At 47.8% G+C, this 15,790-nt stretch overlaps 1 protein-coding gene across 3 annotated transcripts in view; it reads right to left on the bottom strand.

Annotated features, from left to right (window-relative positions):
- Window positions 1–314: 314 nt before the first annotated feature.
- The window catches only part of DOCK5 (dedicator of cytokinesis 5), a 95,535-nt gene continuing 80,059 nt past the window's right edge, over window positions 315–15,790 (bottom strand). For 2 of the 3 annotated variants that reach the window (XM_088068457.1, XM_088068459.1), the window contains 7 exons: window positions 13,955–14,038; window positions 13,357–13,494; window positions 11,952–12,118; window positions 11,114–11,291; window positions 9,025–9,163; window positions 7,022–7,119; window positions 315–4,355 (listed from right to left, as the gene is read on the bottom strand). In XM_088068457.1, the coding sequence (XP_087924583.1) occupies window positions 4,254–4,355; window positions 7,022–7,119; window positions 9,025–9,163; window positions 11,114–11,291; window positions 11,952–12,118; window positions 13,357–13,494; window positions 13,955–14,038 (906 nt within the window). In that variant the 3' untranslated portion in view covers window positions 315–4,253. The remainder of the gene's footprint in view (window positions 4,356–7,021; window positions 7,120–9,024; window positions 9,164–11,113; window positions 11,292–11,951; window positions 12,119–13,356; window positions 13,495–13,954; window positions 14,039–15,790) is intronic. The other variant, XM_088068458.1, reaches the window with a different exon arrangement.

The following is a 15,790-nucleotide window of genomic DNA, read 5'->3' as shown; positions in this document are numbered from 1 at the left end:
TTGCATTAAATATGTTAAATAAATTAAATAAATTGCATTAAAATAGTGGAAAATTGTGATGTAGATTATTGATTTATGTAAAAGAGAACATATCCCAGTCCAGAGTGGGAGCAGCAGAGCAGGGTCTGCTTTGAGTCCTGCAGGGAAAGTTTGGATGTGACAACTTTTGTTTCACGTGTCCAGACAAAACCGTGGCCTCTTCTCACTCCTCTCTGGGTAAAACAGCAAGGAAATTTGGATAAAAGGATAAATTTACTTTTGGAAATAACTCCCCTCTCCATCAGTGGTCCATGGAAGAAAGACTTCTACTACTCTTTTTTCTGGTTCAGTCATGAAAACTACATTTATTTAAAAAATGTATTTACAAACTTTACAACAGTCATTACATTTAAAAACCTCATGCAAATTTGTACACCTTGCTTTACAGATTTAGTGAATCATGTGGCATTTACCCAGAGAGCTGCAGTCCCTTCCCAAAGCTCCTGCTCTCCCCAGAGCCACCTTAAAACTGTATTTTTTACCGATTAAGTTGCAAAGGACTGGAAAAAACCCCCAAACACCATATTTGCAGTCTGCAAAAGTGAGTCTGCAATGAAACCACCAACCTAGGATATCCCAGAACACACAAAAACGCCTCCCACAACACCTAAATCCTCCTGAATTCACCACAAACAAGGCTCAGGGTTTTGAGTGATTAAATCTGTGTAATACCACAGTGAGAAAAATTGATCAAATATACATTTGATTAATTGAGGTGCTTCCACCTCTGCCTAAAAATACAAACCAGCACCACGTGGACCTGAAAAACAGGTTAAGGTGTGAACCTCCTTTGAGTAACTGCTGGAGTGCCCAAACTGTGCTAAAGGTGCTTGAATTAATGTTCAGAGAGAAGAATCAGGTGAACCTCGTGCTTTTGAACAGCCATAAAATCACATTATTTGGTTATTTTTCCTCCCTGCTGTAGTCTTTGGAAAAGCTCACCCTGGTCCACCAGAGGATTTGGTCTGCAACAGTAAAAATAAGGTCAAGTTTTTTAATTAAAAATAAAAGTAATCAAAAGAAGGTTACAGAAGCAGGTCAGGAATGTTTTCGCTATATTAAAAAAATAATTACAGATTTAAAGTTATTATTTCCATTTACAATGATAAAAATAAATAAGGAGAGGGAAATCTGGGGAGCTGTCACTGCAAGTCCAACTCAGTGTGAACCTAGAGCCAACACTGGGCTGGGAGGGGGGATTTTCTGGGATGCAGTTCCCAAAAAACCTCTGCACATCCATGCTGGAGTTGTGTGCCACTGCAGATCACAGAGCTGCTCTCCCTGGAATATGTGTCCTTTCCTAATCCAATAATCCACTGAAAGGCAAAGCTGCTGCTCCCCTCTTCCCCTGATGTGGATTAGAGCCTGTCACATTTTTAAAGGAATTTATCACAGCATGACAAATTTTAATTAAAAGCTCCAGAAAACAAGTGTTGAGCACATTTCTCCAAAGGAGAAAAACTGAAATCCTCAAAGACTTAAAATTTCACAGCAGCTTTGAACAGCTTGTCTCTGAAATATGATTAGGTTTTGTCTCCTCTGCAGAGTGGATGTTTTAACTTTGAGAGTTTATTCAAAATCATGAATTGGGTAGATATTGTTGTAATTTGTGGTGTGCAGAGATTATCGTTATGGACTCCTATTCCCATTTTTAACCCTCCAGTTTAAAGCACATTAGAGGCATTTCCTAAAGCACCTAATTAACCTGAAGAGATGATCCTCGTTTAAAAAAAACAAGGAAGAGACACCTTAAATTGTCTCCTGAAAATTAAATCTCACAACTCAAGTCAGGCAGGTTCCCAAGCAAAGAGCAAACACTTTAAAAAATCAGGGTTCTGGTGGGATTTCTCCTAAGAGTGGGCACTTAATTCCACTTATATAAAATCAGTTGAATGCCCAGCTCTTCCTCACACAGTTAAATGCCCAATTATTGCCTTTAAAAATCTGACATGATCATCCTGGATGATTTTTTTCCCTTAAAATTGACCCAAAGCCCTGAATCCTTTGGGCACAGAACAGAAATTCCACCTTGCACCTCTGAGCCAGTGATGCCAGCTTTTATCAGGCAGGTATGAGAACCGGACACCAGTTTGGGGATACTGCTAAAGGGAGGAGGAGTGGACAAGTTTACAAACTCTAGACTATAAATATAAATAAAGGTGAGAAGGGGAAAAAAAAAAAAAACCAAATTTAGAGCCCTCTCCGGCAAATTTGCCAGTGAAAATGCCCAAAATGTCCTGGGAAGGGAAAACTTGTTCTGAACTCTTTAGCGTCAGCTGCTGCCTCTGATTCCAGGTCAGAGGAGAAACCTGAACTTGTGATCAACAAACCCAGGACAGCTTTAAGGTAAGAGGAGCGATTTCCAGGCAGAGCAGAGCTGAAGGTGACAACTGTTCTCACCCATGGAAGGAGAATCAACCACAGAGGTGCCAAGAATTCTGTTTGGAATCTGCAAAAAACGCAGCCAGAGCCAAACCTGCCGAGTAAAAGAGTAAAAAGCTGGTTAAAGATCAGCTGAAAAATTCTTCCCAGGGTCAAAGTTCCTCCTGTCAGTGTTTTGTGCATGGAGTGGTCCGTTTCTCCAGGAAAAAACCTGGATGCACAAGGTACCTCCAAGTGTTAAGGTTGTTAAAGCCGAAGCAAAAGGCTGGGAAAGAGGACTCCAAAGTGACTCAGATCCGAAACACCCAAACCTGACAGCTCAGTCTGTTTGCCCACACCAGGGAAACCATTCCTGGGACTCCTCCTGTGCTCCTGCTGATTCACGCAGGGAGTTAAACCCAACCTCCCCTGAAAGCACCGAGCACCGGCGGCAGATTCAGAGTGGGGAAAAGCACTGAATTAACAATATTCTGAATTAACAATCGGTGCTGTTGAGATGTGCTTCAGACAGCTCAGACTACATCCTGTTGTTCTGCCCGAAGTTCTCAGCCCAGACAAGAAGTTGTAGTTGGATGTCAGAGGATGCCGGGCTCAGGAGGCCGCGGTGACAGCACTAGGGAGGGTGGGCAGAAAACGCCAAGACAAGAAAACCCAGTGGCTTTCAAGTCAAGCAGTGTCTGTGCCCAAAAACACAACAAGGAGCTGACATGTCCTGCAAAGCCCCAGAGAGGGGGAAAACCTGGCCAGGGTGTCCAGGAAGACTCCCAAGATTTCCCCTGAGAAGCAGCAGGCCGGAGATAGCTGGAAGTGCAGGCAGCAGTGAGGCTGGGGATGGATGGGATGTGACTGCAGTGCCACCTCCAGAGGAGCTCCAAGCCGGAGGTTTGGGAAGCTGGGATGACTCTGGGATGAGGACAATCTGCTTACAGAGCTGGGCAGCAGCACAGCAGCTCCTGCAGTCACACTGACATCAAAAGAATTGGGAAGAACAAAAGGAAATGATAACTTCAGTCTGAACAAAACCCTCCTGGGGGTGGTTTTTGTCGGGCTGGGTTTTGTTGGGTTTGGTTTTCCTTTGCTGAGGGAACTTTTCATTTGGTTTAACAAACTTTGGTTTTTCAGTAAGGTCAGAAACCCATTTCAGTCAGGGGAGCACAATAATGGCCTGGGAACCCCCCGCCCAACAGTAATTGCCGTTCCTGCTGTGAGCAACACCCTCAGCAGGGTTTTAGTGGCTCTTCCCAACTCCTACAAGATAATCAGAAACAAAATGACAGAATTAATAAACTTATTTCCTCCAAGACAAAACAAAATCTTCATCAAGTTCGATGATAAATAACAAACAGGCCACAAGCTGTTTATGGGTCTTGTACCAGTCCTGGTATCAGTGCAGGTGCCACCTGTCCAGCCCTGGCAAAAGTGCAACTTCTGTCACCTCAAACATTCCCAGGAGCGATTTTTTTCCACGTTAAAAAGCACAAAATAAGATCAAACCAAGCACAAGCTGAGCAGAGACCCTGACCTAGTCAGGAAACTCCCAGGAAACCACCAGTGAGATCTCCCCCAGGATTCCCAGTTACACTGGGAAGGAGCTGCTGGGATTGCAGAAACTCATGACAAACAAGACCAGGAGAGAGAATTCCAGCAGGAAGACATCTGGATTAGTGTGTCAGCACTGCACAGGCAAACAGAGGGGAGGGAATCCAGTCCCAACAACATGTCTTTGGTGGCATTTCCCAGGAAAACTCCAGGTGGAATGGCAGGGGAGATCAGCAGGCTGGCTGGAAATGAAGCAACCGCTGCATGCTGGGCGTTGCTGTGACCCCAAATCCTCACTGCAGCCCCTGCTCCGAGGACACCACGCTGGATTTCCTGGTTTTTGGGGGTGGAGGGGGAGGTTTGGCCTCGCGTCTGCTGGGCAGTGGCGGAGCAACCTGAGGAGGTGGAAACACAAAGAAATAAAGCACTACTGGCAAGTGGAAACAGTTCTGCTTCCCCAAATGAGAAACCCAAAAGGTCCAAATGGTTCTTCTGGGAGCAAACCCTGGAGCTTGGCCTCAGCTCCACGTGGCAGGGCCAAGCAAGGACAGATCCCCAGCAGGAAACAGAAGCTGAAATGTTTTAGCTGCTCAAGTATGCCTAGGACAGATTTTAATTGCTCCCAACCTGCAGCCCAACTTCAGCTTTTATCCCTCCTTTTGGTGATCAGTGAAACGGCAGCAAAACCATTTCCTTCCAGGGTTCAAAATTCAGTTTTTTTCCTGCTGCTGGCTGGACGGGCTGCACCAAAAGGATGCAAAATCAGAATGGCAAAACACCCTCAAATGGGAGCAAGGGCAGCTCTGATTAAACAAGCCACATCCGACCTGTCTGCCAAGGGCTTGGAGGGTGTTTCTTGTTCTTGCAGAAAGCTGCACTAAAGGGGGGCTTTTTCAATTTGTCTCTGCCTGTTTGAAGGGGCATCCTATAAATAAATGAGATGGGAAAGGCCAGGAGAGTGAGGAACTTGTGTGGTTCATCACTCCTCAGCCAAAACTCAAGTTTCAGGGCCCCCTTCTCAGGCAAAACTCATCATTTCAGCACAGTTTTAACCAAAGGAAGACGGACCCAACTTTACAAGAGCAAAGTAACAAAACCCTGCAGAAAAATCCTTCCCAATCTCCCTCTACAGCCCTGTGAATCCTTTCCCTCTGGCTGCCAGCCAAGGGGGATGCTGCAGGCCAGGACATGGCAGTAATTAGCTTCTTTACAAGGCTCAAGGGAATGCAGCTCTTTGATTCATCCTCTTGATCCAGTGACTCCCAGAGCATCCCTGGAGCTGGGATGTCCCTGCTGGGCACAGCACCACAGCAGCCACAGGCACTTCCAGCCAAATGAAGGGCAAAGAAGAAAAACTTCCTCCCCCTCCCGTGTTTCAAGGCTTTATTCCAGTGTCACAACACAGAATTAAGTGTTGAGCTGTTTTCTTGTCTGCCCCTGCTGCTGAAATTGTTAAATGTGATCACTTCTTTATGGCCAAATCCCAGTTTATCTCAGACACTCCCAAATCCTCTCTGTAAACTGGACTCGGGGAGACATCCCTCCCTTTCAATGGCAAAAGGTAATTCCTGATGGGTTTTGGGAAGGCACCATCCCTCTCACAGCCACAGAAGGATCCTTTCTTTGCTCCCCTCAGTATGGAATTAGTCTGGCATCACCAGCACCTTTGTGTCAGGTGAAACGATTCTGACTCAATGTTTGCATGTCAGGGGTTCCAGACAGCCTGGAGACACCAAGGTGTAACAGAAACATCAGTGATGCAGCACTGAAAAAGGGGAAATTTGGTGTTCCTACAGGCAAATCACTCTGGAATTGAGGCAAAGGACAGGATTTAAATACAGGCTTTTGAAAATCGCTAATGGCTTGAAAAATCAGATTCTGCCCAGCTGAGCTTAGAAGGAGACATTGGAGACCTCTGAAAATTGTGATTTTCCCCCCCACTTCTTTTTCAGCCCAAATCATTGCACTATTTTAGGCTGATTGTGTTTGTGAAACTTTTGCTGTTGGTGTGTTTTCTGTATCTCTTCCCACGCCCACCCCCCACCTTTTTCCTGACCAAGGACAACACAATTCCCACTTGGAAAAATCAAATAATAAAGGCACTGCACTGCCTTCTCCCGAAGCAAAAAAAAAGCCCCTTTTTTGCCTTCTTTTGTGGTTTCAGGGAGCAAAGCAGTGAATTGATAGACAGGTTTCAAGCAGCACCACCCTAAGAGCAGCTTGGAAAATTCCACTGGTGCCTCCTGCTCCAAAGCTGCTCTCCAAAAACCCGTCTGTTGAAGTCTGAGACAGAAATGTCTGCCCTTGTTTCTGATGCTTAGCTCTGAGATTCAGAAAAACACTGAATTTCATATAACATGAAATTTATAAGCATGTTTTCATGGTGATACATGAAAACAGCTGTTGAAGTTAGAAAAAGCTAAAAATGTGAGTGTATAGATTAGCGAGTTTCTTAAGTCACTGGGTGAAAAAGTTAAAGTTTAGAGTTTAGAACAACTTAGAAATCAGAAGGCAAGATGGAGGATTTAGACTGTTTTTCTTTTCCTTCTTCTAGAGGTTTTGGGGTAATAGTAGGTGATTGGATAGAAAATGCCACGATGCAGCACACAGGTCATTGGGTCATTAAGAAAAATAATCTACGTGTCTATAGTTAATTGGATAAGAATAAAGAAAAAAGAACTGTGTAGTTCAGGGCCATTTTGCATCTTCAAAGGCCAAAGTGAGCCACAAGGCCATTCTGTATCATCAGAAAGAAATGTGCCAGGTTGCAGTGAATTGAACTTGTGCAGAAAGTCTGGAGAGACCTGCCAAGTTTTGTGATAACATCCTAATAAACACGAGAAACAAGATCCTGACAGGCTTTGGAGTTTTTGTCCTGACCCAGAGAACTGTGATAAGCAGGACTCCCCATAAGGGAGTAACCCACCCCAAGGAGCTCAGCTCAGAGAAGCTGAGAAATCCAGGAGTGAAAAATACAGAAGAAGTGCAGCAGAATCGAGAAAGAAAAATGAAACAAAAAAGAATTTTTAAAAAGTTACACCGTCAGCTCCCATTTCCTCACCTCCACCGAGTTCCTGGGGGTGCTGCTCTCGTAGGGTTTGCTTTTGGGTGGAGGGGGGGGTGGCGTGGCCAACCCATCAGCCTGCAAGGAGGGGAAGCCTGGAAACAACAGCGAGAGAAGAAACAACAAAAAATAAGGGAAAAAATAAGAATAAATAAGGAAAAAAAACCCAACAAAACAAATGAAGGTGGGAAAGGGACAGGAAATGGGACTGCACACAGATCTTAAGGGAGGTTCATGAAATATCCTGTTCTTTCCAGCTGGGGGCAGTTCCCTGCCCAGATGTGCTGGGTCCCAGCTGAACCCCCCAAGTTCCCAGTGCCCTGAGGAGCTTCCCCTTCCCCAAATGGCTCTGAGCTGCCCCCGAGAGCAGAAACTGCATCCATCAGCACACCTGGTGTGTTCTGGGGCTCCCCTCAGACCTCAGTCTGATTTTAACCCCAGCTATGGAGGAGATAAAACCCAAACTGCAGAAGGATTCCAGCAGTCAATCCCCTTGCTAAGAAGAAGAGAGAGGTTTCACTTTCCTTTTGCAGATCTTTCTTCATAGAGCTCCTAAATTTGTTTCTGGTTGTCTTCCCAGCTCATCCCCTGCCCTGGTATTTTTTTGGTTTTATCCTCTCACAACAATTTTTATGCTGGTTTAGATCATTCTCTGCACTGGATTCTGACTTAATACCCACAGAAAGACAGCCAGGTCCTACCCAGGAACTTCTGTTCCTTTCAGAAAAGAGCAGCAGGCTGAGAAATGCAGCAGTCAGGGAGTTCTAGGGGTGGAGCTGCCCAGGGAATCTTGTTTTTACCTTAAAGCACACTTAAACATTGCTGCAGAATTTACAGAACTTCCTGAAGGAAAAAAGACCCTTTTCCCCCCCACCTTCTTTTCCAAGATCAGATTATTGCGCTGTTTTACATTCAGCCTGTTTTTGTAACCTCTGAAATGATTCATTTTGTTAATTCTTGAAGATAAATTCCATCTCCTTCAGGTGGAACATTTACAGCTGAGTGTCCCAGTAAGCTCTCCTAGAACTCTCTGCCATGTGATGGGAGTTGTTGCTCATTAGTTAACAGAACCCCCAGGACTTGCATTGATAATTTAGGCACAGAATTGATCCCTAACACCACAGGATGGCTGCAGCTCCCTCCTGGGGACCTGCTGGGGATGCTCCTCCAGACCTGACTCGACTTTTCAGCCATCCACACTGCCTGCACGTGCTGTTCTCCTCAGGGTTCATCAAACCTTCCCAAAATTCAGAGAATCACAGCATGGGTGGGGTTGGAAGGACCTTAAATCCCAGCCAGTGCCATCCCTGCCATGGCAGGGACACCTCCCACTGTCCCAGGGTGATCCAGCCTGGCCTTGGGCACTTCCAGGGATCCAGGGGCAGCCACAGCTGCTCTGGGAATTCCATCCCAACCCCTCCCCAGCCTCACAGGGGGGAATTTCTCCCCGAAATCCCATCTAACCCTGCCCTCTGGTAGTTTAGAAGTGTTCCCCTATGTCACATCACCCTGTGCAAAGTCCCTCCCCATCCTTCTTGTCCAGGCCAATACAGGAGAAAACAAGAAAGGAACTGAAAAACCCAGAAACCATTCCCTGGAACTCCTCTGATGCATGGCTTCAACAAGTGATGTGCAAGGCACTCCCATCACACGGCAGAGATCTGATCTTTGATACCACAGGAAAATTCTGTCATCTGACAAAAATGACAGTTCCTGCTTTCCTGGGAAACAGAGGCAGGGGGCACCTGGAACGTGCTGGGGCTCCAGAGGCAGCAGCTGGGGCTCAGCTCCCACTGTTTGGTGCCCCAAACCCTGTCTGTAAAACGGAATAACAACACTGACCCCCAGAAACATTTTTAAATGCATTCCCGTGGGATAAACCTTGATTTTCAAGATTTCCAACAGCCCCGAGGCACCGTGACCTAGCTTAGAGCAGCTCCTCTCTCCCTCCCTCCCTCCTCAGCACAGAGTTCCCACAATATTCCAGCAGCAGGACTTACTGTGGGTCCGGGGGGTTTTGGGGGTGATGGGGGGAGGGCTGCAGGTGGCTGGCTGCAGTGAGGAGCCCTGCAGCAGGCTCAGCCTGGTGTCCCCCAGCTGCAGGCTCTTGGGTCTCTGCACCTTCCCCGCCGGGCCCTGCTGGGAACAGACACACAAACCTGCAGGTGAGCACAGCAGGGAACTCAGAGCTGGCAGCGACACAAACACCCAGCCCGGGACAGGTGAGCACAGCCAGGTAACTCAGCTGGCAGTGACACTAACACCCAGCCTGGGACAGGTGAGCAAGAGTGACCCCTGCCCTGGCTCTGTGTTCCCAGGACACAGTCCAGCTTCCCCTGGCACTTCCTGAGCAGCAGCAAACTGCTTTTAATGGCAGTTAAATTAAGTCAATTTATTGATTGATTGATATAAGATTAAGGAGGGAAGATGCCACACTGAAAATCTGCTGCGGTTCTGGGAATAAAATTTGGAGGCGGGTGAGGGTGAGGTCTTTCCAAAAAATAAAGAAAAAATTAAATTCTGGCTGCAGGTCAGGGCTGCTGGTGCTGACTGCATCCTGCAGCTCCTGAGGGCTGTGAAATGAGTCTATTTGAGGCTTTACAGAGCAAATCCTTCTCATCTGGGAATTTGTATCCGGCTCCTTCCAGTTTAACACCCTTTGTGCTCCTCACTCAAACCACGAGGTCACCTCAGTGCGGCCCCAAAAGTTCAGTGCATGAATACTGGGGTCCTTTTAAATATCAATTCATTGCTTCCCAGGGCAGGCTGTCACTTGAGCACATAATTAAACTCTTTTCCAGGGATCAGCAGTTCAGGATTTAAGGGACCACACACGGGTGGATGTAAAACACACAAAGCCCAGGCAGTCTTTGCTTCCCTCTGGCTTTCCAGAAAATTCCTCTGTCCAACTCCTGTGCTCACTCTAGAGCCATGGAACAGAGCAGCCATAAAAGCAGCTTTTCCTGGGCTTTGTAATGTCCTGAAGCAGGACTGGAGCCCTGGAGTGCTCCTTCCCTTGAGAAATACTGGGGATTTCATCCAACAGCAATTCCAGAGGCAGAGGGCCAGGCCTCCTGCAGCACCAGCACCCACAACTGCAATTTTCCTGGGCTGGAAACTCTGCCAGTACCACTGACAGCACCCTGGAACCACACACCCCCTTCCTAGAAACACTCTACAGCCTCCAAGTGCTGGCAGCATTCCTCAGACCTGATAAGAACTCCTGAAAATGGATAAGCATCACCTGCCCCTGCCAGATCCAGCTGGGAATTTGGGAGAGGAAAGGCCAATACAGGAACTGGTGTTTCCTCCTTATTGTGAAAAATGAGCCTGTGTTAAATTAGATTAGCAACCAAGTTAAGTGAGATTAGGAGCACTGAAATACCCAGGTGCCCAATTCCCTCAGCCTGAGGGTGTAGCACAGGTTTTGCTGAACAATATTTCAAACACTAACACAGTTTTTATGTCCCTCAGGACAATATTTCAGGGTGTAAGACAGTTTTTACATCCATCAGGACAATATCCCAGGGTCTAACACAGTTTTTATGCCCATCAGGACAATTTCCCAAGGTGGCCTCTACCTGGGACTGGAACAGAGCACAGCCTGGCAGATCCAGGCTGACCCAGATGCTGGTCAGATCAGATGATCTGAGCCACCAGACCATCTCTTCCCAACTCCCAGGTCCATCTAAGGGGCCTGCACCTCCCAGGACATTTGATCTGTGCAGTGGTGCTGCCTGACAGCCACCCAACATCTGGCTGGGCAGCTGGATCCCTGCCTGCCCGAGGTTTTCCCTCCAACAGCATTGGGGTTTGCTGAGAGCACCCCAGGGCTCTGCTCAGCCCCTCCCTGGGCCACCAGTGCCTCCATCTGTACCTCCAGCCAACCTGCAGTTGGGCCTGTGACACCAATTTTCCAAATACAAAAAAAAAAAGGGAATTACTCAGATGACAGAGGCTCTTTGGTATTTGAACCCCTCCCAGTGTTTAATGAAGCTCCCCCTGCCCAGCATGGCTGAGAGCAATGGAAACACTCAGCTCCTGCTGTGAGTTTTATTACTGCTGTCATTATCGTGATGGTTTTCTTACAATTTTGGAAGTCAGTTCTGTTTCTGGCTCCTTCTCCACAATAACCTGAGACTTGCTAATGCTCCACTCCTTCCTCTTGAGTTTGCTAATCCTGTTGTCACCATCGTCTTTCACGGGCAGCTCCTCAGCTCTGGAAGATGTGGATATTCTCCTTTCCAAGAGAGGCTCCAGGGTAGATCTGTGGCCCAAAAGAGAGAGGAAAAACATGAAACACAAGTCCATCAGGCATGGAAAGGACTGTTTGTTAAAAAGCTGTGATCTCTCAGCTTGTGTAAGGGATTGTTGTTAAAAGGTTGAGGCAGGACCATGGATTTTTCAGCGGGATTTGTGCTGTTAGCCCTGGAATTCTGAGTATTATGTGGTTTTTGTCCAAGGTGAAGTGTGATCTGCTTGCAGAGACACCCAGAGCTGCAGTTCATGCTCAGCCATGAGTCTCACTGACCTTGAACAAATCACCTGAACTCTGGTTATCCCAGCTGGGAAGTCAATGTACTGCCAAGTGACAGCAGACAATGTCCAGGTGTGGCAGCTCCTTTCCATGCAGACAGGGTGAACCAAGTATTGGGTGCCTTATTCACCTCCTGGCTGACCAAAATAAACCACCCTGGGGTGCCTCACTCCTGGGAAACAGAGGCAGGGGGCACCTGGAACGTGCTGGGACTCCAGGGGCAGCAGCTGGGGCTCAGCTCCCATTGTTTGTGCCCCAAACCCCGTCTGTAAAACGGAATAACAACACCGACTCCCAGTAACATTTTTAAATGCATTCCTGTGGAATAAACCTTGATTTTCAGAGTATCTGGTCCCGCCTAAGGCACACCCCCCCGCCTCAACCACTGACCCGTCCGAGCCCGGCCTGGAGGAAGCACTGTCGGATGAGGTGGACGAGGTGGAGGCCACAGATGAGGCCACGGAGGTGACCGAGAGCCTCCTGAGGGTGGAGGACATGATGTAGGGCAGCACCAGCGAGCCCGACCTGCTCGGCTTCCTCTCGGTCAGCGCTGGGGCCTGTAGGGAAACGAAAGGGGGAACACCCACGGCTATGAAAATTCTGAATTTTAGAAGCCTGTCGTATGCTTAAACAAGTAGAGGGGACATAGAACACCCAGCAGAAAGAGTTTGTGACAAACCACACAGGAACTCAGCTGCCAGGTGTGAGAGATATTGCCAAAACTCAGCAGAGCAGGACCTGGGTATTGTGAAAACCTGACAAAGCAGAAATCTGTGGCTCCAGAAACCAGCCAGGACCAGACTTGTGGTTTTACTCTGGACAAGCTGACCTACTAGAAAGCCAAAGCCCCACTAAGCCTGCCCAGAGACCAATCAGCAAACACTGAGGAAGATGTTCAGCCTTCATCCCAAAAGACCACCAAACCAGGAGGCATGGCAGCTAATTGTAATTGTATGAATTGTATGAGGCAAGAAAAGGCAGAGAATAGTGGGCAGGGAGGTGTGAGCCTGTGGGATCACTGTGCATTTACACCTGGAACCTGCCTTGAGCAGGTCCTCATGGTTTGGGGTCCCCCTGTGCATCCCTGGTGCTCACAGCTGATGGAATAAAACAGATCTCTCTACAATTTTGGTTGCCAAGTCCCGATTCCCGAAATGGAATGGTGGCTGGGAAGGCCAAAGGCTGGGATCAGGAAGGGGGTGGCCAGCAGAAGCAGGGCAGGGATTGTCCCCTGTGCTCGGCACTGGGGAGGCCACAGCTCGAGGGCTGGGCCCAGTTCTAGGCCCCCCAGTTTAGGAAGGGCATGGAGGGGCTGGTGTGAATCCAGGGAAGGGAACTGGGAAGAGGCCCCATGAGGGGCTGAGGGAGCTGGAAAGGGGCTCAGCCTGGAGAAAAGGAGGCTCAGGGGGAATTTCTGGCTCTGCACAACTCCCTGCCAGGAGGGGACAGCCGGGGGGATTTGGGATCTTATCCCAGGGAACAGGGACAGGAGGAGAGGGAACAGCCTCAGGCTGGGCGGGGGAGCTCAGGGTGGACAGCAGCAGGAATTTCCCCATGCAAAGGGAACTTGGAACTGCCCAGGGAGGTTTGGATCCCCATCCCTGGAGGTGTCCAAGGAACTCCTGCAGGTGACAAGGTGGGGACCAGGCACAGCTGGGACTCAATGGTCTCAAAGCTCTTTCCTAACCCTGATGATTCTGGGGCTCCATGACACCCCCCTCACACCCACCCATGGGTGGAAAAGGGGAAGTTGGGTTCCTCTGAGGCAAAACATGGAAAAACCAGGTTCCCTCACCAGACTTATGACCCCGTACTGCGTCTCCACCTTCCTCCTGAGCTCCCTGAAGCAGGCTGTGAGCCTCTCGTGCAGGGGCCTCAGCTGCTCCGTCAGCTTTTCCCCATGGATCCGGATCCCCTCTGCCAGGAGAGGCATCTGAGGAAGGGTGGGAGGAAGGAGCACGATGAGCTGCAGGAGTACAAACCAGCCCTCCCGCTCCCCAGAGTTCCAGTGGAACAGCTCAGATATAACTAAAAATTTGAAAATTAAAAATTTGAAAAGTAAAAATTAAATCAGATAAAAATTAAAGGCTTTAAATCAAGGTGGTTTGGGCTTGCAGAGGGGAAAATAAACAGTGACACAGCAAGGGAGCTCAGCTGCTGACTCAGAGCTGGTGACAGAGAGGGGACTTCAGTGCTGGAGCTCAAGGTGTTGAACAAACATCAACATTTTCCCCAGGCCAGGCTAGATGGGATTTGGAGCAGTGGGAGCTGTCCCTGCCCATGGCAGGGGTGTTACTGGGTGGGATTTAAGGTCCCTTCCTTCCCACCCAAATCATTCCAGGATTCTGTGATTCCCTCTTCCCCACTTCCCCAGCTCTTTCCCAATTCCATACCTGTATAGCAATCTGCTGCTTGAGCAGCTCGATCTTGTCTTGATCTTCAGGATGTTCTTGGAGATATTTCTCTGTGAAGAACGCCTGGAAGCACAGAGAGAAGGTGACACAGGTGACACAGACACTGCTCCTCAGGCAGCTCTGAGGGGAAGATCCTTTAAAAGCAATTCACTGCCATTATTCTTCATATTAAACCCAAGTTTTGCTGCACTAAGCTGAGGCACAAAGAACTGGTTGGGAAAAGGGAACAAAACCCACTTCTAAAAATACATTTTTTTCCAGTGAAACACATGGAAAAGCAGTCACTGCATCAAAAAGGTTTTGCCCAGTCCTGATCCCCTTCTCACAAACCAGCACAGATTTGAATAACTGAGGTTCCCTCACTTCTACTCCTCACTTAAATGCAAGAGGCAGGCCCAAAACCTCAAGCTGTGACTTGAAAAAGCCTCTTTATTTTCCAGCAGTCAGTGCCCCACAGCACACAAGGACACCCAAACCACCTCAGCTGCTCCAAGGAGAGCAGGGCAGCTCCTGCTACAATTTCCCTGATTTCAGCCCTTAAATCCCTCATTTTCACCTGGGGCTGGTTACAAAGAAATAGAAATAAAGACCAGACTGGGATTTGGGCTCCCAGCTTCCTTCAACAAAGCACCTTTAGTGTCCACTTCTCCTGGGTTTACTTTTAATCAGCAGAATCTGGTCTTGGTTTGAAGTTGAACAAACACAAATCCACTTTCCTGGACTGAAAACTTAAAATTGTGCCGATTCCCATGATGTATCCCATTGAAATGGATCCCAATTCCTGGTGAGAATAATTTTTTTTTTTTTTTCCTAGATAAACCCCCTAATAAGTTTTTCATTTGCTTCTCTGAGCTATTTTAGCCTCTGAATATATTTTTTTTACTTCTGTAAAACCAGACTGTGGTACAAGTTTATAGGGCTGGGGGTTTGATCCTGAACAGGATGGAGGTGAGCCTGGGAAAGGGCTGTTGGGTTGGTCCCAGAGGATTTTCCTTGAAAGTGCTTAATTACTGCAAGAGGAAAGATGTTAAAAACCCCAGCTTTGGTTTTTGGCTACAATGAAAGAATTAAAATCCAGATTTTAGCCTCCCACAAAAGCTAAATGTTCTGCACTGAGCTGCAGCTGAAATAGGAAAATATGAACCAGAAATGAGTATTTCCAGATGTGGCTGCAGAGACTTTGTGTTTTCTAGTTTTAACTGCTTTCCCACTTTCGTAATTCTAAACTTGATGTCAACCTTAATTCAGAAAATGGGAGGATTCAGGGCCACATTCAGCCCTGGCAAAGCATCCAAATTGCTCTGGAATCAACAGAGTTAGGCCCCAGAACAATCAGCCTCTCTCCCAATTAACTCATGCACCTCTTTTCATGGGGCTGGGGCACAGCTGAGGAGGGTTAAATGTGTTTTACCACATTTCCCCCAGCTCGTGGAAACAAGCAGCGCGTTCTGTGCTGGGAATTCCATCATTAGGTGGAGGGAATCAACAGCTCAAGTTAAACATCACAACAAAAGAACAACCTACGCTGCTCAAGTGAAGTCAGCTGAGTAAACCTGTACAGGAAATGCTGCTTTTTTTCCTGAATTGTTTGCTCTGTCACAAGGCTCCAAGGACAGAGAGGCTGCTGGTGAGAGGAAGCCTCTTTTGCCTTGTCATTCCCTGTTAATACAGGGGAGAAACACCAGGTTCTGCCTGTTCTCTGTTACCGGAGCTGCCCGAGCACCTCTGTGCCCCACAGGGCAGGAACAGGTTCCTCTCCCACTGCAGAGGAGCTGTATCCTGCCCTGGCCCCGAGCCTGAGCCCTTCCAGCTCGC

The sequence above is a fragment of the Pseudopodoces humilis genome, chromosome 30 (genome assembly GCF_049639895.1).
Source record: "Pseudopodoces humilis isolate 2021_Gansu_Grassland_sample_001 chromosome 30, ASM4963989v1, whole genome shotgun sequence".
In the NCBI taxonomy this organism is placed as follows: Eukaryota; Metazoa; Chordata; class Aves; order Passeriformes; family Paridae; genus Pseudopodoces; species Pseudopodoces humilis.
The sequence above is the reverse complement of the archived record's forward strand: the minus strand, read 5'-3'. Positions and strand labels throughout refer to the sequence as shown.